Below are 25,909 nucleotides of genomic sequence, written 5' to 3'. Positions count from 1 at the left end.
AAATGATCAATTTAATGTACATAATTATACATATATTACATTAATAAATTCTATTTAGTCTTTCCAATCTTCGTGGGTATTTGCCTACTAGAAGATTTGGCATTGGTTTCTGCTGATGCCCACCATGTAATCTAAATATGAATATAATATGAAAATGAGAAAGGGGTCAGCCATTTAATTTCTTTTGATATATGTAAGTCCGCGGCTTTTTATATTGTCATCGTTAGATGCAATCTTTATATTCTTCCATTGTTAGATGTAGTCTTTATATTTTCTCTATCGTTAGATAGTGCATTCCCTGTGTGTTAAGGGAACTTTTGGTTTATAGGCGCAACTGGCTTTCGAAGTAGTTGTTTGGGAGGCTCGGTCGGGTAATTACCGCGAGCGAAAAAGTTGACCATAAATCAATAAATATTAGCTGGCTGATTCCAATGAATTTTCTCAAAGCATTGCCTGAATAAATTATGCGTTTTTTCTGAATGACGGACAAGATGTCCAAAAATTGATGTAAGGCGTTTCTTTATTTCAGTGTCTAGGGATAATGGCAATATACCCGTTCATGCTTCGCATGCGGGTATAACTATCTCACATATTTGATGAATTTCTGAAACAGGGATCTAAAAACTCCCTTGGAGGAAAATCAATTGGCAACTCCAAGATCAACGCTGGAACTACTTCTAGCGTCGGTTGTCAGTAACAGTCACTACCCATCAAGTGTTGATAAAGACAACAGGTGTTGTTGAAACGTACGCAAGTAAGTGAACATTCTGGATCAGATACAAAGACCTTTGTTAACCAACCACTGATAGCACTATTTAATTGTCAGAGTACAATAGATAGAGCCATCTGTCTGTACCCATCGAAGACCCGATAGCGCCATAGGACCAAAGTATATGTGGTACCTAGATGGGTAAACATTCCGCATAAACTGGTATTTATACATTGGCAAAAACGCGACGGTATATAAAATCAAAGTTGTTTAAAACGATTTTAGCCACATGTAAATACATCCCCGAGAGGGTTTAGTTTTGAAGATGGCGTAACACAAATCGCATGTCCCATTCTCACTTACTGGGTCATTCAACAACTACAGGGTGTCCCAAAAAAAGAGGCTCCTCATTTCCTCCTATTTTTGAAAAGTTGATCAAATATATTTTGGTATGTAAGGAAACCTTAAGTTGTTAGCTTTAATAAACCAAAACAATTATATCAATCGGCTCACAACTTTTGAACTTGAGATATGCTCTTTTAAAGAAATGTACCAGTTTTTCACTCTGTCCACGGAGAAGGTTTGGCTACTTCAAAGATTGAAAAGCGAGGAGTACACATACCATGCATGAATATCAAACATTCCTCAAAATAACTTTATTTATGGAATGGGCTTTACCGGTGGTTTATGGCAATGGATTTTGTTAATAGTGTCATTAATTTGTGGGTAAAATGGATGCCGAACATTTGCCGAATGGGACTTCTTTTGCTTTACTTGCAATTACTTATTTTTTCTTGGTTATTTATGCCTTTTTGTTTTATTATGTTTCTTACTTTCTTACTTTGTTGTTTCTTGCTTTTTTCTTCTTTTTTTTTTACAACATAAGTCATTTCTCTTTTTAGGATTGAAGGTAGCCCTAAAAGGCTGTTTGGTTTGTCTTTGGTTCTTCTGAAGTGAGTTTACTGTGCTGCTCTGCCCTCTACCTGGTTGCCTCCTTGGCAAATACAGGTTTCAGCCCTGGTTCTCATTGCATCAATTGCGTTGCGTACCATCCATGTGCGCCGGATACTTGCGAATGCATTCAGTAATACGTTTGCGAAGATCTTGGATTTTGCCACAAAGGAAAAAAATCAAGTGGTGTGAGGTCTAGTGATCGTGCAGGCCACTCCACAGCATGAACCATCCCAACCACTCTGTTTGCTATCCGTGGACAGAGTGAAAAACGGGTACTTTTATTCAAAAGGGCATATCTTCAAAAGTTGTGAGCCGATTGAAATAATTGTTTTGGTTTATTAAAGCTAACGATTAAAGGTTTCTTTACATACCAAAATATATAATCAACTTTTCAGAAATAGGAGAAAAAGAGGGCGCAATGAGGGGCCTCTTTTTTTGGGACACCCTGTATACGCACGGTCATCAGGTTGTGCTGTCGTACAATGTAAAGGATTGTAGGCAAAAAAGACGCCACAATAGGAGTCCTCGAAGGATTTGGGTAACATTCGCCTCCAAAATTGGGTTTTGCCCCCTCCTCCCCCCGGTCAGAGCAAATAAAACATTGAAAATCGCACTATAGGAAAAAATTGACACATTTTAGGCTCCCTCTGCCTTGTCCCCTTCCCCCTGGAAAATTATTCTTGGTGCCGCCAGTGGCTACCCTAAAAAGACCTGGCCAATCTACGAACAAGGTTCGTGGTTAGCTTACTAAATTTACTATTCACGTAACTTTGCAGTACTTAATGTCGTTCAGCTTGTCTGTCATCAAATAACAATGTAAATGTCACATTATACTTATTTTAAAATAGAAAACCTTTCTAATACTTCTTGTTTTTACTATTTTGTCGATTTATCCTGCAAATAAGTAACGTTAATGTGATTCTACAGACTCCTCCTTTATTTATAAGCTAGTCCTATACTCTATAATAAATTTCCAACTTTGTTCATATTCTTGCGGAATCACTGACGCAATCCCTAAGAAGAGGAGTGGATGTACCGCACGTGCGCACTGACTATGTGGATATAATATACCAGCGGGACAACACCTTGTGACGTCACCTGCATAGTAGGTCCACTTCGTGTCTGAATTGAAACTCGTTAGTCCAGTAATCCTACTCCAGTTGATCCGACTCCACAGCCTGGCCAGCAGCATCGCCATAGTCGTCGTCAATTTTCATTACCTCAGCCACATAGATGAAAAACACTATCGCCAAGCCCCCAGCTGTCACGACTACCATCAACAGGAAAACAAACTTATCCCAGATCAGCGCCACATTCTGCCAATCAATATCGCGGTGTCGCTTCTCCGTCTCCTGCAAGTTCATCTTCTCTTCTTTACTCATCGACTCTCCAGAAGTCATCTCCGTCTTTTCGCCTTCTTCCCCATCTGCTTCAATCAATGATGATTTCGACCCCATAAATATCTCGTCTTCATAAGCTATTTTGGTGTAGCACGCTGCATGAGAGAGGAATTGTAGAACAACAACTTGGATCCAGCGAGGAACTGGGTTGTTGTGACGCCCGTAGTAGAAGAGCTTCAGCATAAAGACGGCGTTCACAACTGAAATACAGGCAAGTCCGATCATTGGGGTGAAGTAGTATGCTGTTAAAAAAACAGGGAAATTGTAAAAGTTTTAAAAAACAGTTATTGACAGGCAGCAATTCGTAACGTCGATTTGATGTCATTCAAGCGTGCTGATTGGTCACAGATGAATGACATAAAATTGACGTCACGCGAAAAAGCATCGCGTGCACGTTAGAAAGTCTAATCCTATCAAATATTTTATGCCAGATCAGAGAAGATGAGAAAGAAGAGGAGGTCGTTCGCTGCCATTCAAATAAATAATGTGTGCATCCGCCTACTGATGGAAGCAATCGATCGTTTCAAATAATAAGTTTTGGTATTGGTTTTGGTTTTTGATCACGTGATTTCCTATTATCCCGCCTAATATCTTGACTGGCATCATTACCAATACCTTTAGCTACACCCTTTGTTAGAAACCTAAAACTTTTTCATTTCAGTTTGTTACATAATCGTGTGACCGCAGGAAATCAGCTTAAAGGAGATATCGAGTGTGGGGAGGAGGAGGTTACATAGGTGGGGGAGAGGGGAGCCTAGGTAAGAGGTATATGATTTGTGCTTTCCGGGGACAATAAACTAATTCATAATCAATCATCTCCATCATCATGCATCGTATATGTTTCATACAAACAAACAAAAGGTTTTTTTATGACGATTATACTTCCAGCACCCATGCCACGCCAGTCCTGGTACCGTCCACGTGTGATTGATATCCGATCCATATATAATTGTCTACATTCAATATAAACATAACCGGATATATGTATCTGATATTTGCTTAGCACAATCATGACAACAAGAAATTACTTTCCTCTCTACACTAAACATTCCGGTCCGACTGCCTGATCAGGAAATACTGCCGAGTCAGGCAGCATGTTGCCTGCTAAAGTTGAATTTATTACTCTATCACTGAGCGAAAAGCGGTTGGTATTTGACCAATGAGGTAGTGGCGCTTTTCCCAACGCAGCAAAAAGCGTTACTAACAATAGGGTAGTTATCATTGATTAGGAACGGATAGAAACGTCAACTCTATTTTGCATATAGCGGCGTGCATAGCAGATACACGTGTATTGATTTAGTTTCCCTGCCTGTACAATATAATTATTTACCAGGCGTTGTCGCTGTGCCTCATTGGGTAAAAAACAATCGCTGTCGCTCAGCTATGTAGTATAAATTTAGCTTTCGATGTTATGATTGCTAGCAAGTTCTGTCCTTGATTTTTGGTTTCTGAACAAAAGAGAAACAAAGATTTATTACTTGAAACGAGGGAATGATCTAATCCGGTAGAGCGACTGATACGATAAGTGGCTTCGCGAATCAAGACTTACTAGCTCCAAACCAAACGGCGCATGCCCGGCTATCAATTTGTTACGTCAGTTGACCGCGAAATATAATTTCTGAATTGTTTGGCATGATTGGCTGCTAAGCAATTCCCTATTTTGGTCAAATTCAGCAGGGGCGCCCGGATCCAGGAATTTTCAATAGGGGCGCCATGGGCGCCGAGCCATCGCCGCCGCCGCCGCGGCTCGGAGCCCACACAAAGTCAGGCATCGCTCTGCAAAAATCCGCCTCTGTTCAGGGTTTGTTCGGAGCTGCGCGGTCCAAAACAGGGGTTATTTGTGTTAGGTGACCATGCACTTACTTATTATTGGGGAGTTATCCGACGATGGTGGCACTGCAGCGCTGACGAGTTGTTGAAACAACACCAACGCCAGCAGGTTGGTCATTCCAAGTCCGACCTTCTCACCAGCTTCCGGTGGCAGCAAAAATACCAGCAAATTCAAGATAGACAAAAGCAGGCAGGGAATGATGATACTCAGCACGTGAAACAGAGGCCGTCTTTTCAAATACAGACTATATTTCAATTCTGGAAACGGTTCAAGCTCGCTCCCGACAATATACATCTTTTCAATGCGACGAACTTTGACCTTTTTTAACTCCCAGACGCCATTTTGAGCAAACTCTTTTTGACTACTATCGCTACCGTTCGATGCTAATATGTCAACTTCGTTACCATGGAAATTCCATGAACTGAAAGTCATGTTGCAGACTTGGTAGTCGAATGGAAAGAGACGAGCATTGATTTTACAGGTGAACGTGAGAATTGTTGGAGTGGCGTAGATCACTTCGCCGTTGGGGTACACGGCAGCTGTATTCAACTTGTATCGCTCGAAACCTACGTCGACACTATAAATAGGATAATGAGAATGCGATGAAATTTATTAATAGTGATATATGAGAGACATTGTTCTATGGACCAGCACAACATCATGCATTCTCTACCTACTCATGTTTTGGTATTGCGCAATAGCGTGTTGGTCTTGCGCAATACTTGCAACAAAGATCTTTAATCTAGCTTCGCCCAAACTTAGTCCTTCTAGACGGACTATATCCACGTCGTCACATTTATGTGCCCACCATACCCACATGCTTATTCAATATGATGCTGACTGCTAAATCAGCAGAAAATCAATACACACTTTGTACTTAATACTACGGGGTCAAAAGTCGCCCAAAAGGGTCATTTTGGACCCCGTTTTTAATACCTGAGTCAACTATGCATCGACTAAAAAAGGATCGAATTTGACCCCAAAAACATGGTCAACTATTTGACCCCAAATTGTGGTTAAAATTAACCCCATCGGAGTTAAAATGACTATATTATAGGTCAAATCTCTTTATAAAAAATACTCCTTTTGGGGTCAAAAATGACTAAGTGTAAGGGTCATTTGATGCTAAAATGGGATGACAAAGAAAATTACCCCTTTTGGGTCAAAATATGACTACACTTAGGGTCATCTTAAAATTACCATTTTAGAAGGTCCAGGAAATGGCCCTCAACGTAGTTGATTTCATTTTGACCACGTTGTTGAGTGTATGGTGATGTTAGTGCAGAAGAGTAGTTTTGGGTCTGAATTGGATCAGACTTAAGGAATCTTTTAGTCTGGGGTCTGGGTCTATTAAGAGCCTTCTACTCGGTCTGGTGCAATTGCCCCGGGCAATTGCATTGCGGTGTTATATGAGAACTTAGCCTAATGCGAATGAGATAAAACTATGATCTCACTCAGATTCATTACCCTTTGGACACTACTGGTCATCTAACAGCATTTCTGATTGGTTGATAACTTGAAATGCTCATTTCAATTGCCAATTATGACTGGGCTTTAAACTTTTTATAGTCAAACTTGCATTTGCAATCGGCAGGTAGTTCTCATGGGGTTAACTTACTTTGTGTGTAGAGCGATATCAGGCATCCAAATCTTATCTGTATTCACCATCAATTTCTGAACTCCGTGTTTTCTCGCGCTCCATTTAAAGTTTTCATCGAACCAACTCTGGCAAAATAATGCAAATGATGAACGGAACAAAGAGAAACATATAAGCTGGGCCAAATACCCCAACCACCCCGAACACACCCATAACATTATTATTTAAAAGGTTTACGAGTGATCACCATGATCATGCGAATTAGGAGCAGGCTGGATAAAATGATTGACATGTCAGTTTTTACAACAACATGCTTGTCTCAAATGCGCATCCTCTTGAAATGACCTTTAAATCCGTACTTGATTGTTCACGGTTGTTTGATGACTTGAAAAGCTATTCATTTTTAAGTAAAGATGAACACTGATGGCGCTATTTATCTTAAATCTTGTTTTCATCTTTACATGGGGAAGACAGTGGTACAATGGCATTAAAACATCAGAAAGAGAGTAACAAATAGCAAGGACATTTTCAATAAACTTTTTATCATGAAATATAAGGAATTGCTCCCAATTGTCCTCCCCCCACTTGTACCCATATCAAGCTTATTTGTGGACAGCGCATAGGCTAATTGCCGTCTTACCCATTTGAGCCATCCACTCAAGACTAACGTTTGGTCTCTCTCAATCTGTGTATGAAAAATGTGAATTGAAAAGTTAGACGACAATAAATTGCGTTCCATGTCAACATGTCGAATATAATGTTGAACAAAATGACATGGAAGTAATGGTTTTTAAATGTAAACGGAGTCATCCCGTTATTCAAGCTTTAAAACAGCGCACAAAAGCGCACGTGTACACACACCCCTACCCCACACCCAACATACACATCACCTCACAATCACATATACTGACACACCCCACACCCACATCATGCAACGTACACATTAACTCGCATCATCTAGACCGCGGCGGATATTTATAGAATGGTAAAGTGATTTTTCCAACACCTGGATACACTAATAAATCGAATGCTTGATTTGTATCGTACCTTAATTTTGTAGCACAGCACCATCTCCGCACCCCACACCCCACTCCCACAGATCCCACACCCCAATCAAACGCAGGAAGTTAGAACATGTCATTTTATATGATTTAAGGGGGTACTACACCCCTCGATAAATTTGTGTCTATTTTTGCATTTTTCTCAAAAACTAATAACACAGTGGTAACAAAAGCTATGTATAGCCCTATTATAGGGGCAAGGAATCCAATTACTACACTGGAATTTCAGTTACCCAAGACAAGCGGTTCGTTATTTATGATAAGAAATAAGGTACCGCTAAGATGTACCTCATTTCCTATCATATGTACTGAACCGCTTGTCTTGAGTCACTGAAATTTCAGTGTAGTAATTGGATTCCTTGCCCCAATAATATACATAACCTTTGTTACCAGTGTGTTATTATTTTTTGAGAAAAATGCAAAAATAGTCACAAATTTCCACAGGGGTGTAGTACCCCCTTAAGTGATCCCACCCAAGAATCACACTTAGGACCTCAGCGCGGGATCAATTGTCTTGTTTTAAGTTTAAAGTAACAAGCATCTTTCACCAGTCCCTCTACCGAGTGAACAAGGAATAGTGTTACATTCTGAAAGCTCTCAGGTGAGCTAGCTATTTCGGCTTGGAGTAACAGTGTAATTTTCTTCACCCCTTTAGAATATGTTACGATGGCAAAAATGTTGTGTAACCTTATGAAAAGTGCAGTCCATTAATCAATCAAATTTAAGTAATTAATGCTACTTCATGCAATGATTCACTAAAATTTACTGAAATTATGATGTTACATTAATTAAAGTGCGGTTAACCATGTCGGTATAAGAGTAGGTCTATATTACTAATTGGTATGGTGGTTTTTGAAAAAGGGCACATGTAAGTCAGTGACCGACGCGTTGTGTCGATGCGACGTTTGGACGGATGACAAATTTGTTGAATAGAACACAATTGTTAGGTTTAATCTGGGGGTTTATTTGTCACTTGTACAGTTGAAGTTTGTTCTTGTAGGATTTGTAAAAGGGGAAGTTCGAAACGGTGTACCAAAATTACTTGGACCATTATGGTCTGCAAAAATCTCGGGAAAAATCTTTGCCTGCATCACTTGGTCTGCCAAAAATTCTTTGCACCTGACTGACTGACACAAGTGGGAAACCGTTTCAAATTCTGGTGGGCAAGTTGTAAACCATAGCAATCCAATCTGGACCGATGGGCAAGTTGATGACACTATAAAGCCAAAATGGTTGCATTTTCAATGCCACAGTTCATTCCCGGAAGTTAACATACATTTAATAACCATAGCTCAAAATTTGACCTCAAATTATGCAGTATGGGTTTTTTTTGAGTTTTTGTACCCAACACATTCAAAGGTCATTCTATGAATGTGCAATCATATTGGGGTTAAAGAACTGTGGCTCAACAGATGAGCATATAATGGGGAGTGTATAGAGCGAGGCGTGAGCATTGATGTAAGCGGGGCGGCCGGGGATGCCATGGCCGCCCCACTTTTTAAGACATTTGTTATGTTTTTCTTTATATCTTTATTTCAATTTGGGCATATATTTGTAATTTGGCCGCCCCATATTTGTGATGGCCGCCCCACATTTTTCAACCTTGCGACGGCCCTGCAGTATCTCCACATGTTGATTTTGTTTTTCTAACTTGAAATTGATGGGTTTTTTACAAACGTGACACCGATAATTGTAGTGACCCAAGTCACCCAACAAGGACGAATTCATCATCATTTACGCCGGGCAATATAACCTGGACAAGACTGCGGAACTCGGTCCTCAATGATAGTCAGTCATTTATCTATTGGTCGATTATGACTATCATTGAACCTGGATGGGGAAATACCGTATGATGTATATGGCGTGACCTACCCTACTTTGGGAATGATGATGATGATGCCAGTCAAAATTCAAAGTTTTGATTTAGTATACTCTGATATTATCATTTTCAAGCATTTAAGGGATCCGATAGCAACGTTTGCACAGTATTTTTGTTGGCCCCATATTTTTGTTGGTGCTCTCATGTCCCACAAAAATACTGTGCAAACGTCACTATCCGATCCCTTAAAGAGTCGAATTCAGGACGTAAATAGTAAAATGCATTTTACAACGATGATGGTCACTTACTGACGTTCATTAATTAATGCACGGTGATTACTGCCTTAATGATCATTATAATACCAGTACTTCATCAGGATACTTAATTTGCGGACACGCGCGAGTGAAGCAAAGGTCATTGCATTCATGTCATACGGAACCGCTTCATACGCCACGGAAGCTGTTTTAAGGGGGTACTACACCCCTGCCCAATTTTGTGCCTATTTTTGCATTTTTCTCAAAAATTATAGCACATTGGGGACATAAGTAAGATATGTATATTGTAGGGGCAAGGACTACAACTACTTTTAATTTTAACTTAATTTTATTTCAGCACAGACAGCAGTTGTGGAGTTACAGTCAAAAATGAGGGAAAACCAATATTTGATCAATAAATCAATAACTACTTGCCCTGAGTTGCTGAATTTTTAGTGTATATAGTATTTTAGTTGTAGTCCTTGCCCCTATAATGTACATATCTTACTTGTCACGAATGTGCTATGATTTTTTGGGGAAAATGCAAAAATAGGCATAAAATTGGCCAGGGGTGTAGTACCCTTAAGAGACCTAAACTGCGCAATGATATGCTGTGTGCACGACGAGCTTTGAAGCGAGTTAAAACGCCTACATGTGAACGATTGCAAACGCAATAATGTTATTGAACTGTAATTTGCCGAAGATCAAGTTCATATCACATTTTCTCAAGTAATGATCAACATATGTTTTACTCAATTCGTCCTCTTTTCTGAAAGGCTATAGTTTCACTCTAAAAGGATTGAAAAAGTAGTCTGTAGGCTATACTCTCATAAGAGTGATCATGGTGATATTGGTTTAAGAAAATGTACCTTCTTTCATTTTAGAGTGTTTTCCACTCAAAAACGGTTTGTCCTTCGTCCAACTCCTTGAAAGAGTGGAAATTCACTCTTTTACATTTAGAGAGTGGTAAATTGAAGGCAGGTTATAAGATGAAGTTTATGTCTATAATAGACAGAAGACAGTGTGAGACGACAATCAAGCTACAAAAAAAGCCTTTGTGAAGTCGAATATACCCGATGACCCCCTTTTTTTAAAGTCATACCCGATGACCCCTTTTTTTAGGTGCGGCTACCCAATGACACCCATTTTTAGGTGCGGCTACCCAATGACCCCCTTTGCTAGATTTGTATACCATGAAAATGCCACAAAATAATGCGAAACATTTCAAATTCCCCTATTTAAGTTGTGCTGTAAATTTGGGAAATTTGGAAAAATAGAATTTTGCTCCATTTTTTCAACATTTTCTACCCGATGACCCCTTTTTCAAAATATTATACCGAATGACCCCCCTTTTCATTTTGTTTGTAGGCCTACCCAATGACCCCCCCCCCCTTTTTTTTTAAACAACGTTTTGTACCGATAGACCCTACTTCGCGACCGTAGGCATTAGCGTCAATGGGGGGGGGGGGCAATCGGCCTGAATTGTCAAAAAGTAGCTGAAAAGAACACAAAATGAGCAATTGGTGGGGACACGCCCCCCTGGATCCTTGGATTGACGCCAATGCAGGTACCCGTCACTTCTAAAGTTGAATGCCCCCTCCGTATTAAAATACTATAAAATCACAACAAATCGTGCTGAATTCTGCTAAATCACACCATGCATGTAAAATGGCCGAAAATTTAGACCAAATTCTGATAAATCGCAGTCAATTGCACTAAATTGTTGTAAATCGAAGTTGAAAAAGTGCATGTGAGCTCATGTGCACGTAAATGCTGAGATGGTCGAAACCACGCATGTTGATGGGTATAGACAAGCCATCCTCCAAACATCGTAAGGGACCGTTCACAAACACTTGTTAGGGGGGCCTGATGCAAAAAGGGGACCCTGAAATTTTTTGACCCTCCTAAGGGGGGGGGCTGAAAAAATGACAACAAATTTTCCTGGAAAAATTGAGTTTATATGCTTTTCCATGAGGTTGACCCATAATTTTCATGTCAAAAAGGGGGCCCTGAAATTTTTGAGGTCTGTAAAGGGGGGCCCCGAAAAATGTTCGCGATAATTTTTTTTTGTTTTTTGCATCAGCCCCCCCCCCCCTTTTGAGTGTTTGTGAACGGTCCCTAACGCTTTAGGCCATCAGTAAATATTCTCGACAAATTTCAATATCCATCAATCCATTTCACCGTCAAATATTAATAGTCAACTGCATTGAGCTATTCCAGAAAATAGATGCACAACCCCTAGTTCGGATTTCCGGACTTTTTGTCCAATCGTGACTTTTGGAAATCCAGATTTTTAAAGTGTCCAAAGGTAAAACAATCCGACAGAAAAATATCTCATTGTGGACATTTTTGTGACTTTCCTTCATTTAATTGGAATTCCAAGCTTTTTCAAGTGACATTGGCAACTGGAATTCCAGTCGTTTTCAGAAAGCAGACTTGGATATCCAAACATTTCATTGATTGAAATGTACTCCAGGGGGTGTGCGCTTATTTTCTGGAACAGCCCATTAGGTCTAATCAACTAAAGGGGTATAATACGTTTCTTTACTCAACCTAAATCACGAGGTAAATGGAAGTGGTTTTTAATGTCTATGTGTAATTATGTGAAAAATTAATACTGACACAGGCCTACACTTTGAAGAAGTATGCTATAGTTCATTTATAGTCTGAGTGCTTTAAAAAACTATTAATGGGAATATATAATTAATGCAAATAATGAAACATGATGAATATAAAACATGGTGAAATTTGAACTTGAATGATACCACTTTTAAAGGTGGGTAACCTGATTGACAATCTCATCCCCCCACTTCACCTCATCAAAATGCTGATTTTAGTATCAGATGAAAGCTCATATTTTTCTCATAAACATATTGAAATTGGGCGTTACAAATCGGTATATTTCCGAAGAAATCATCAAAAAAACTGTCGAATTAGTCTCAAATATGGTATACCGGTACCACATTTGAGACTAATTAGGCAGTTTTTTGATGATATCTTCGGAAATACACCGAATTAGAACTTCTAATTTCAATATGCTCATGAGACAAAATAGGGCCTTTCACTTGAAATCAATATATTACATGTTCATGATGATTATCATTAATAAAAACACTGTAGACTACCAACATCACGCTGTATAAATGTCGGTAATTCCATTAGGAATTAGTCACATTTACAAAAAACATTTACATGTTCTTTTTGCATGAGTGCTTGAAAGGGATGACATTTTATGTTATACGTAAGTTTGAAAGAATTTGAATTTCCAAATATATCAGGTCACCTTCCTTTAATTGTATCGCCAGCCTGTCACGTCAAGAGGTCCAGAACATGTAACTGCACAAAAGTCATTAACTACCACAGATCATTCTTTCCAGGACCTGTGGATTAATTACATGACGAAATTGCGGAAATGCCCTGTCCCTAAATTCAAATGGTCACGCGACCACGAAGGCTGAACATGATTTTAATTTAAAAAAGAACGCTTTTGATTCATAATTTATGAGAGCTGTGTTAATTCTATTACAAAATATAGTTTTACGACGAAAATAATTTCAGTCAGTGGATAAAAATTTTAAAAAAGCTTAAGATGAACATCATGCATGACATTATGATGACAAGCGTAAATGAGTTAAGACTTGGTTTGGACACCCGGATTGGTTATTGCTGGTCATCGCGGAGATGAACCGTATCTTCTATGCTTACATGGCTTGAGCGCTCTTCCGAATGATTTGACTTCCACCAGTTCACCATTATACGAACAGCAGTAAACTTCAGACATATTTGCTCGAAGCATTTTTTTAATGAAAACATCATTTTGTGCATTTCCTATTCATTTTAGTTGTAACATTTACACTCGTGTTCGCACCCACCCTTACAACCCCGCACACTCCCCCCCCCCCCCCTAAATACACACCACTTGTAGCTAGTACAAGGTAGTTTTACCACTACCCGGAATACCTTTGCAAATTGCTCAGCTATAATTAAATACTTCTGGTAAGGACGGACGCCCCCACGTCATACACATTCAAATTTTATTATTCATAAATCTGAAACCTTATGCCTCTGTGACTTAAGTACAAAGTAGGCTACGATATAGTTTTTCACTACTCGAGGTACCTTTGTAAATACTCTTCTGCAACATGCTATAGGGCATATAACAGAAATTCATATTTCATCATACGCACCTATCCCACACACCCCACCCACACACCCCTGCACCCCCTCCCGCACCACACCTTTCCACACCACGTTTTTAACAGTGTCCTTTAGATGATAACCACAGAAACTATACGAAACCTAATAAGTGTAATGTAGTTTTGCCACTTCTTGAAGTACCTTTCTAAACTACTCTTTTATAACCGATACCTCGTCGTCGAAGAACAGACACACCCCACACATCCACTTCGCACATCCTATACACATCACACTACCGACACACAGACACCCCCACACTCTCCACACACTTCTTACTCAACCAAAATTGCCCATAATGATAAAACGCTTATGAACTAAAACAAATCAAAAGCAATGTAGATTTACCACTTTCTGCAACATCTTTGTAAACTAATTTCTTATAACATGTATAACGTAAACGTATCTGTATGGAGTCTCTCAAGTCAAAAAGCAATATCTGGTAATAAACGACACAGCGGGTACTTCCTTTTCAAATACAAATACCTTTCTTCCTTTTCAAATACAATGAATATTCATCAGGTATATTTGAAAATTCATAAGGTACTTATATTCATTTGAAGATATACTGAGGACATATGTGACGTGTCATGTCAAAAGGAGACACTTTTGGGCAAGATCATAAATGGAGAAATAGCCAAAATTCTGCCTGGTGGTGATTTTGTCACAATTTGGGTTTGTTGCGAATTTGTGATGTTATAATGTTAAAAATATTGTCTGATAGTTTCAGACCGGAATATAACTGGCATCTTGTATTTTTGAGACATTTTTCAAGGTAATTCCTACTCTCAACATTGTCAATAATATTTTTAATGGCCGATATCTCAATTTCCAATTTTATAATACCATAACTTACAAACTCAATATCTTCGCTTACGAATGTCCGATTTCATTGGAGGAAAACTGCGTTGTGGAGCAAAATATCTCTATATCTAAGATCTGTAAAAACCTCAAAATTTATAACCTGCCCAGAAGTGTCTCCTTTTGACATGACACGTCACAGATTTTCTTACCAATGCAATGATTTGTGTTATCAAGAGTCTCACAATAACCACCGTAGTCGTTGCTTCATCCTTCACAGGCCGTAATGATGTAGGTCCGTAATTTTCGAGACAGCTTTCTAACAGTTTTGCCGCAGCGCTCTTTTCATTTGCTGTACGGGAATACAAGCAGATAAAACAAAACAATGCAGAAAATAGAATATAAATAAATAAGCAACTAACTAAAATACAACATGGATGGTGTCGAGGATAAAGGAGGCAAACATACAAAAAATGTCTTTTTTACCCATCAATATAATATCACTTAGTCATACAAATGGTCTTATTTGACCAATTAATAATAAGTCTTTACAAATGGAATGATTATCGTCCAAGAATATTATTGAAATTACTGAAAATGACACCGACTCCTAGCCAGTGAACAAATATGGGCGTGGTAGCAGCTTTTTTCCAGCAATATAAATTACATTTTAGTTACATTTTTGATTGAATGATAAATAATGACCAATTTCACTGAGGTTTTCAGAAAAATATCAGCTTTCACCTGATACCAAAATATTAATTTTCATGGAGTCAAGTGTGGGTGAGACTATCAATCTGGTCTGGCACCTCTAAGCAATCCTTTGCCATTTTGGAAACGTTATTAAACCCACTGTTTTAGATGTTTTCATGAATTTTCCGGTATGAAATTAGATCATTATTCTTTTTACAACCTTTAAAAGCTCATCAATATAATGAATGTTTTTAATGCACTGCAGATGTGGTTGGTATAATTATGTATCTACCTAAAACAGCTTGATGACATTAGTTAATGAAGCAACAACGAATTGACGCTTTATTAAAAAGCTCTTTCACATTAACAGGTTCCTGAATCAATTGGTTATAGCCATTTACTGTTTACTGGCATATTATAACAACTTTAGCATCAAAGTGCTTTAATGGTTAACTCTCTTCATGCGGGTGTCGACTGCAGACGACAAGTTTCAAAATATTTCTGAAAATTCAAAAATTTTAGAAATGTAAATTTGCATGACCATATTTGGAATCAGCATGAAAAATGCATTAAAATGAGTACAAACACGCCTATAGTATTGATCCAGTAGTTCTTAAGATAGCTCTTGATATTTTGAGAAAATATTTCAAAACTTGAACTTTTTCCATTGAAGTGCATGGCTAGCACGCAGAGCATTAAACGAAAAAGAGTCATCTTTATTGACCTCTTTAGAATCTATTGTTTAATCAAAAATATTCTATAATACGTAGTTCGGTACATAACATTTATAGGACGGTAATTTAGGACGGTACATTAGGACGGTAATTGGTATCATAACATTTATTTTTGGTGTCTTGGGTGAACACCAGACTTGTACCCGAGTCCAGCTTGTCCGAGTCCGAGCCGAGCCGAGTCCATTTGTATCCGAGTCCGAGCCAAGTCCGAGTCCTTTTGTGTCCGAGTCCGGACTCGAGTCCAAGTCCAGGGGTGCCGAGTCCGAGCCAAGTCCGAGTCCAACAAAAATAAGACCAGAGTCCGGACTCGAGTCCGGCTCGAGTCCGGACTCGGGGTGAGAGTCCATGCCCGGTGGTGATGGTGGGGGGGGGGTTCATTCAACTTTAATGTGCCAGGTATCTACCTATTGGCATTGCTTAGTTTGGGTATAACAAAATGAAAAAGGGGTAATTGGGTATACAATTTTGAAAGAAGGGGTCATTTGGTACAACATTTTGAAAAAATGGGTCATTATTTGCAAAAATGGAGCAAAATTTTATATTTTATTTCTTATTTGAAAAATTTACAATACAAATTTGCTGAAAAAGGTCAATGTTAAAGTTTCCGCATAATTTTATGGCATTTTGATGATAAAATTGTAGAAATGTGATGAGAAGGTCACTCACTGCATCACACCACACACCACTCTACCAAACCCCACCCAACACTGTTGACTCAACCAACCAACCAACCATACACACTTTCTTCAAAAGCCATGTCCATGAACAGGTTACTCCTGAAGGTAAAAACTACATATATCAGACCACCTAGCCTAGTACCTGTATCAGACAGCAGGCATGTGGGGGTATTTTGTGTGTGTGTAGCACACTACATGTAAACTCACAGTTAACTTAATTGCGCCTAGGGACAAGGCTGTAGGTATGCCAGGTGAATTCAAATTTGCCATCAAACTACATCATTTTATATATCAAATTAAAGCCCTTGAGTAAAGAAAGTCAAAACTGAAAACCGTTTTGTCATAGCACTTTCCGTAGCAAAGTTACATCTTGTCAAAGATTGACTTTCATCAAAAGATTCAGCTAACAAAACAGCATTTCGGTCATAGACATACCACCTAGACCTATGACTGCCCATCCCTTACCACAGCGGGAGGTGAAGCCCCGTATCCAAGGTGATATTGACGGATTGACGGGGTTACTAGGCGCGGAGATAATCGCGTACATTCTGACGCTTTCAGTTGCGTGGTTACTGCGCCGTTATCGCCCGCGTCAAATGCAACATGTTCTGTAGACGCGAACATTATCTGCTTGTTTGCGTCCGGGTATGCGTCCTTGTTCAAGTCGTTGCTAAGCAGTGTCCACTTCACTACGCGAGTCAAAGTCACTGGTCTAGGTACTAGTTTGTCTAGGATTTCGGTGGTGTTTCTAGATCTTAGTCCCATGATGATAGCAGCTTTTCTATGTGGAACCAGAGAAGATGTATCTCTCTGGTGGAACTGCTATCAAAATCCGGGTCAAAATCCCTCTAAAATTCCATGTGCGAGTGTCTCATCGCCATAAAAAAAAATCATATATTTGGGTCAAGTGAAGTATAGACAACATATTTATGTAGGTTTCCTTGACCTACCTGCTCTTTAAAATTTCTATGTAAATATGTATTGTGTTCTAGGCGAATTTGGCTGACTAGCAGATAGGTTTGCCTGGCATACCTATAGGCTGTGTGCAGTATTACATGTAAATGAATTGCAACATATTCAAATACATTATAGAAAATTAACATCATCATCATTATAATAATAATAATACTAACAGAAATTCACCTTTATAATTCTAAACATATTTTCAAAATTGGCCCACACAAATGTCATGTGTAGGGCCTACTCACTTACTGAGCACATGCAAACTATAGCCCTACTGAGTGGGAGCTGAGATGTATGGTCCAGTGTGCATGTTTCTCTTTCAAGAGCTTAAGGGGGTACTACACCCCTGGCCAATTTTGTGCCTATTTTTGCATTTTTCTCAAAAACTATAGTGCATTGGTGACAAGTAAGATATGTATATTATAGGGGCAAGGACCACAACTACTGCACTGAAAATTCAGCAACTCAAGGCAAGTAGTTATTGATTTATTGATCAAATAGTGGTTTCCCTCATTTTTGACTGTAACTCCACAACTGTTGTCTGTGCTGAAATAAAATTTCCAATGCAGTAGTTGTAGTCCTTGCCCCTATAATATACATATATTACTTGTCACAAATGCGCTATAATTTTTGAGGAAAAATGCAAAAATAGGCACAACATTGGCCAGGGGTGTAGTACCCCCTTAATGGATTGGAAAGTTCCATGAAAGAAGTCTTACATTGTAGAAATTTTTATATAGTCCAAATATTTAATAAAATTATGCATTTGATTAATTATCAATTATTTCATTTTAAATGATAACAAAAATATGATTCTGCTAAGTGACAGATAAATCTAAATAATTTGGTGGATATGTAGGATAATAACAGGTCACAGATTTGACAGCCCCAATTAATTTGGAAAATGGCCAAATAAGTAAAGTCAACAAATTTGAGATCTATTTTTACATTTTTAGATAATCATTTCACATTTTACATAGAATTGGACATTGGACTGGACTCGGACCGGACTCGCCTTCGAGTCCGAGTCCTTTTGTGTCCGAGTCCGAGCCGAGCCGAGTCTTTTTGTGTCCGAGTCCGAGCCAAGTCCGAGTCCAACAAAAGTGGACTCGAGTCTGACTCGAGTCCGAGTCCGGACTCGAACGATACATCTCTGGTGAACACTGATCATATTTCCTGTCTTCAGTTCTGAATCAGGCTAAACACACAACGTTTTACAGAAAAGGTTTAATGTCGGGATATATAGGGTATCATATTACGTTTTAATAACATTCACAAAACATTTTTTGAAAACGTGATGCAAAACATTCTAACAGAATGTTATTTAATTGTTGACAAAATGTTTTGCAAAAATGTTTGCCCAAAATATTTTACAATAACGCTTTAAAAACGTATTTATGATCATTATATAACCCGACATTTAAATGAGGTATTTAAATGTTATTAAACGTTTTGAATAAACGTTTTAAGAACATTTTTGTGTTTGCTGGTATTAGCCGAAAGTCGTGTAAGACCAAATAAGAAATTTATTGTGAATCTGTAATTTCTCTATACTTAAAGCTACGTGTACTAGTATTTCAACGACAACCTGACAACGTTAATTTTGTCAATACTGCTGTTTTTCCTCGTTGTTTTGCTGAAATAACCATAAAATATCACCACAAACTTGACAAATCTGGCAAAAATTTGATGATTTTTTTTGGCAAATATATATTTGAAAAATGTTCTGGATGTTTTCAAAATATTTCAGTCAAAATCAATAATTTTTTGGCAAAAAAAACCCGGCTAAAACAAACAAATGAACAAAATAATCTCACAAAATGCAAACTCTCGGTCGGTCGGGCCCGTAAAACAGGTTTTGTTTTCGTCTCGTTAGGGCCAACTTTGAAATTTGAGAGATAAATCATTAATTTTAGCATGTTCGGGTGAATTTAGACCTACCCCATTCAGTTGTTGAGGGCGTCGTATTTGGAAAGCGTGATTTAAATAAACAATGAACATACTCGGTTAATTGATGCTGGGATAGCCATAATGGATAAAATAAGTCATCTGCAATGTTTTATGATCAAATTAACCTACTTGCCAATCGTTGCAGTAAGGTAAATAATCATTAATATTATGTACAGAAGTAAATCCCTTATAATCTACGGGACGCCAGAGTGGACATAATTCCACCGAGAAAAAAAAAACACGTTGAGAAAGGAAAAAATCTTGTCACGCTAAAATATGTGCCTGGACACCTCGAATAAGCCGTAAAGTCCCCCTCTGGTCATTTTTACTTTTTTACATATTTGCAAAGAGCATGTTTCAGGGATTAAAATGACACCTCAATGAACTTAATATGACAATCAGAAGCGAAGTTATGGCTTGTTATAGGTTGTCATGAATCAAAACGCGAAACCGAGAAAAACGCGTTCAAAGTTAGGGAAGCATAATGACCACTCATCAGATGGGCCTCAGAAAATGTAAATTATTTCATATTTTCCACTTATTTCTTTAAAATAAAACTTTGTATGTGTTTAGAAGAAAGCTTAAACATTTCAAATCTGCAAAAATCTCAACTTCGCCAAAATACGAGATTTGCATATATTTTCACCTGTAGCTCGAAATGAAGTTTGCCGAGTTTACGGCTCATTCGCCGCGTCCAGCCACATATATGCAATTTCATACTAATAGTTTGATAGTAACCCCAAAGACACCATAATGTGATTGCACACCACAAATCAGACGTAAAGTCGGCCCGGTCAATTTTGTTTTATTTCGTGTTTAGAGAATATATATCATAAGCTTTAAAATGGTGTATCATTTGACTTCAAACGATATCCAGAAGCGGGGTTATGGTTTGTTGAACTCTGCTCCTCCAACAAAATGGTACTTTTTTTCGCTTCTACATGTGTCTCTTTGTCCACATTTCTGGTAATAAAATTCAAACAGTCATAATTAATTTGCGGTTATTTCAAATCACCCCCAAGTTAACGAGGTTCAGGAATGTCCTCTCATTGTTAAATGTTGGTTATACATACCTACAATGCTTTGTTACCCACCAATTGAACATTTAGCCAAAGCAAATGATTGTACATGATTTAGAGCTATTTTACTAGAGCTATTTAAGGATTCTATAGAAATAGGTAGAAACTTATTATCCTCTTCAGCAATAGGATTATTGATTGGTTTAAACAGTGTTTGATGAGATACATGTCGCACCAAATTGAGGTACCTATGAATACGACCTTCACTCACATTTTACTTGAACATTTAGCCAAAGCAAATGATTGTACATGATTTAGAGCTATTTTACTAGAGCTATTTAAGGATTCTATAGAAATAGGTAGAAAACATTACAAATTGCCAAAAATGTTTTACAATTAATATTAACCAATTTAAAATTATAAGATCGTACATTATGGCTTTAAATTACCAACCATGCAGGCGTGGCGAGATCACGAGCCATATCACTTTTGCTGTCACAAAGTGAGGTTTAATAATTAGTGCAAACCAGGTAAAATCCTATGTCTAAGTAAATTAAACGTTTTGTCATATACCATGGAACGTATCATGCATGCTTGGAAAAAAATTACCTGTTTATTGTGATTGATAATAGGTAAAGTCTGAAACAATATTACGAAATTTGCTGGCGGTGTTATAATAAAAGATTGATTAGTTTCTAGGATGCATGGCACGTAATTTTGTTTCGCGATATTTAGTATTTTCTAAATTCGTCAAAAATTTTCAATTAGTTATTAATAAATTGGGCTATTCCAATTACAATCCACGCTACCTTATGAAATACGTTAGAAGTATCTTCCACAGGGAGAGTATGAATTTCAAATGGAATTTTCAATAGGCAGCTCCATTTGAATTCCATATACGCTCTGAGAAATTCAACATGAATCATGAATCTTCTACAAAAGGAGGAGGATAAGTTTCAAACAGAGTTGGGCGAATTCTATTCGAAATGCAATTATTCCTCCTGCATGTGGAATATATTTCCAAAATCTTCCACATGGATAATGTGGACCACATTTGCGATGTTTTTCTTTCGTTTGGTATTATCATTATTTTGGCCCATTTCAGCATTAAAATTGCGAATCACACGTCCCGGTAATGTCATTTTAGAGCGAGTCACCTGGAGATTGTACAATTTGCAATTTCACCTTGGAAATGTTGTCCACTAATAATTATAGTAATATTAACTGGACACTATTCACCGTAGAAGTGACGTAATTAATCGGATTAACTACTAGTACCATAGCAATAGACGAATACAATTTTGAATACATCGCCCTGCACCACAACGTTCACGCGGTACCTATGCATTTTAGATGTCAAAGAAAGGCTGGTTACTCAAAAGAGCGGTATTGTATATTCAATCGATGTTTGCTGACATACACAGGTGATTAGTGCAATCTGCTTGTAGTACACTTAGACACTTAGATTTGATGGGTTAAAATTATAGGTTTAAGCCTTTTAGTTCCCCATATCCATTCTTGCTCCAAAACTTGTCAATTTTGCCCTTGAATTGGTTTGTAGTTTTCACATTCACTACTTCTTTAGGAAGTTTATTCCATGTATCTACCACTCTCTGGGAGAAGAAAAACTTCCTCAGGTTTAGGCCTTTGTGCAGCTGCTTCTTGAAGAGCTTAAAGTTGTGTCCTCTGGTGTCTGTGTTGTGTGACTTTGTGAAGAGCTCCTCTGGTCTGATGTCTTCTAGGCCGTTTAAGATTTTGAATACCTCTATCAGGTCTCCTCTTAATCTTCTGACCTCTAGCGGGTAGAGATTCAATTCTTCAAGCCTTTCCTGATATGGTTTGTCTCTTAAACTTGGTACCAGTTTAGTAGCTCTTCTTTGCACCTTTTCGATTTCTTTGATATCGTTGACTTGGTAAGGACTCCATGCCTGGACACAATATTCCACATGCGGACGAACATAGGCTCTGTACAGGATGGAGAAACTCTCTTTATCAATGTACTTGAATGTTCTCTTGATGATTCTCAAACTCGTCATGGCCTTGTTGGCAGCCTTTGTACACTGCATTGATGGTTTGCAGTCATCTGTGATGTAAACACCCAGATCCTTCTCCTCTTTGGCCACCACAATTTCATCATCTCCAAGGACATAGGATCTCTCAGGGTTGTCGTTTCCCAGGTGCATGCATTTACATTTTGATGCATTGAAACGGAGGAGCCATGTATCTGACCAGTCCTTGAGTTGGTTGAGATCATCCTGTATAGCATCACTTCCTTCAGAGCTGCCTTTCTTGACCCTGTTGTACAGCTTGGTGTCGTCAGCAAACATTTTAGTTGTTGACGTAACTACCTCTGGCAAATCATTGACGTACAATACAAAGAGTATTGGCCCTAACACTGACCCTTGCGGTACGCCACTCATGACATCGGCCCAGTCTGACAATTCTTTTCTCACTCCAACCTGTTGTTTCCTATCCTGAAGGAAATCCTTGATCCAGTCTAAGATCTTGCCAGAAATCCCATAAGCTCTCAGTTTGGAGATAAGCCGTTTATGAGGAACTGTGTCAAAGGCCTTTGCGTAGTCAAGATATATGACATCTACTCCAAATCCTTCATCCAAGCTTCCTGTGATGTCTTCTAGAGTGGTGAGTAAGTTGGTCATACATGATCTTCCACTTCTGAACCCGTGCTGATCTTCTGAGAGCAGATTGTGTTGGTTGACATGGTTGAGAATGGCATCTCTCAGTAGTGACTCCATGATTTTGCAAGGAACGCTGGTAAGGCTGACTGGTCTGTAGTTGCAAGCCTGGTTTTTTGACCCTTTCTTGAATATTGGTGAAACTCTTGCCAGTTTCCAGTCGTCTGGGATACAGCCTTCCTCAAGCGATTTCTTAAAGATCCTGAACAGAGGGACAGCCATTTCATTCTTGCATTCTTTGAGAACGTTAGCATGTACTTGATCTATACCTGGTGACTTATCTTGCTTCAACTTATCCAGCTTCTTCACTACATCATCAAGAGTAAACTCTGCTCCACTGAGCTCTTCCATGTCTGGCTTACGGTCTGATAGAGTTGGTGGTTCCCCATCAGGTTCTTGTGTGAAGACACTCTGAAAGAAGTTGTTCAAAACATCAGCTGTTTCTTTGTCAGTCTTTGTAAGATCACCCTGCTCATTCTCCAATTGGGAGACTCCTGACTTGACCTTTTGTTTAGCACGAACATAGCTGTAGAAGGCTTTCGGTTTCTTCTTAAAATCTCTCATGATTTTCTTCTCATAATCTACCTGGGCTCTTCTAACTTTCTTCTTGGTTATGTTACTCTGTTTCCTATACGCCTCATAATCTTTGTACTGCTGTGTCTTTCTGTATCGCTGATACATGTTGTATTTCTTCCGAATTGACCGTTTTACTCCAGACTTCAACCATTGCGGCTTCTTGCTTTTCTTCTTCTTGAGGGGAACATGTTCTTGTATGGTTGTTTCATACGCTTCTTTGAAGATGTTCCATGCTTCATTGCAATTCTTATCTTTAAACTCTTCTTCCCAATTCACATTCTTGAAGTGGTTCTTGACCTTAACATAATCACCTTTTGGGTAGTTGAAAGATGTGGTCTCATTGTCGACTCCTTGGAAGTTAGACTTTGTTTCATACTCCCAGAATAGGCCATCATGATCGCTGTTTCCGAGCGGTGCTAGATGCTCAATGTTGTTTACCATCTGCTCGTCTCTGGAGAAGACAAGATCAAGCATGGATGGTTTCTGGGTACCTCTATTTCTTGTAGGCTTTTCGACATGTTGCACTAGATATAGATCTTGTGTTGTGTCAAAGAACTTCTGTGCCTCTTCAGTGTCCCCACCACTGGGGTGTAGGGCCATCTATTCAAAAATTGTATTCATCTATTGTTATGGTAGTTAATCCGATTATTACGTCACTTCTACGGCGAATAACAGCTCTCGAGTATCGATACAACAAAATCAAAGTTACATTGACATAAAACAATATAGACAGGTTACTTTCAGGCTGGACAGGTTACTTTTATAATTGAAGACCGAATTAAAAAGACTAGTTTGCGTCTGACGTCAGGGCAAAGGCGCGATGTGATTGGTTGCTGACCTGCGCAGTACGGCAATTTTGGTCTGGTTGACAGGACGTCATACGCAAACTAGTCTTTTTAATTCGGTCTTCAATTATAGTTTTAGGAGCAGCCTGTCCTGCGGATAGTTGCTTTTTGGCTGGATTTTAAACACTGGGCCCAAAGATGGTAAAATTGCAAAATTGTGCGCTCTTCACACGCGCTGGCCCACAAAATAGCAAAAAAGCTTATATTTGGGAAAATGGTCTGAAATTCAACATTTTTCGCGCGCTTTCGGTGCCAGTAAAACCGAAAATATTCTCCCCCCCGCCCCCCCTAAGTTTAATGCTTCCGCCGCAAGTTGCTAGGAGCTGCTAGGAACTCTTACAAACTTATGCTCCAAGCCGCAAGTGGGGTCAAACGAAATGTTTCGTTTGATGGGTTTTATGAAGATGTGTCCGTTATCGTAATAGCAAGAAAATCAAAAACAACCGTTAGAACTCTTCAAACCATATTGAAAATGTACATCGCATTTTTGCGATAACAATAGGATACAAAATGGAAATCAACTTGGTCAAATTCCTGAATTCGATTACTTTTCGTAAAGTTTACAATATGAAACCTAAAGAATTAAACAAAAATATCGATTTATTTACCTTTTGCTGCCACTCCTATTACTAAAATCAAAAAACAGGCGGCGAAGACGAAGAACCTGGCCATTTTCTTAACTTGAGCAGAACGTGCGGCTAGTATGATATCCTTGTAGTATCGTGCGTAACGAAAGCAGCTTCAGAATAAAATGATTTCAGCGTGTGTCCCGGTATTATAAATGTATATGAAAGTAATGAACCGTGATTATCCCGTGACTAATTGCTTAAAATGGTGCAATTATATCACTATCCAATGGGCGGCAAAGCCCGTATTTTGCGTTTGCCATAACCATGATAACGACTTGCATCTGCGCCCCTTTTAATGCGAATTGTGGTAATTTTTTGAAATACAGTCAGAACATTACTTTATAAAGTTTACTTCGAGGACTGTTATATATCAAAAATTTAAAAAATACCAAATTTTAAATAATTTGTCATAAAATTTGTATTATATTGCGAATTTAAAAAGGCATTTCCTTTTTCACTTTCGATATGTCTGATGTGCTCTCATGTCCGACAAAAAATACTGCCCGA

General features: G+C 38.5%; 1 protein-coding gene across 1 annotated transcript; it reads right to left on the bottom strand.

The window, feature by feature from the left end:
- LOC140157068 (neuronal acetylcholine receptor subunit alpha-9-I-like) lies at positions 1-25,533 on the bottom strand. The gene is made up of 6 exons (XM_072180134.1): positions 25,382-25,533; positions 14,833-14,972; positions 7,132-7,176; positions 6,513-6,619; positions 4,927-5,471; positions 1-3,305 (listed from the first exon to the last, which is right to left on the bottom strand). Exons 1-6 carry the CDS (start codon positions 25,443-25,445, stop codon positions 2,815-2,817), a joined length of 1,392 nt encoding a protein of 463 aa, XP_072036235.1. The 5' UTR covers positions 25,446-25,533; the 3' UTR covers positions 1-2,814.
- Between the last annotated feature and the right edge of the window lie 376 nt (positions 25,534-25,909).

This window comes from Amphiura filiformis, chromosome 7 (genome assembly GCF_039555335.1).
Source record: "Amphiura filiformis chromosome 7, Afil_fr2py, whole genome shotgun sequence".
Classification (NCBI taxonomy): domain Eukaryota; kingdom Metazoa; phylum Echinodermata; class Ophiuroidea; order Amphilepidida; family Amphiuridae; genus Amphiura; species Amphiura filiformis.
Note: the sequence above shows the minus strand (reverse complement) of the source record. Positions and strands in the feature narration are given on the sequence as shown.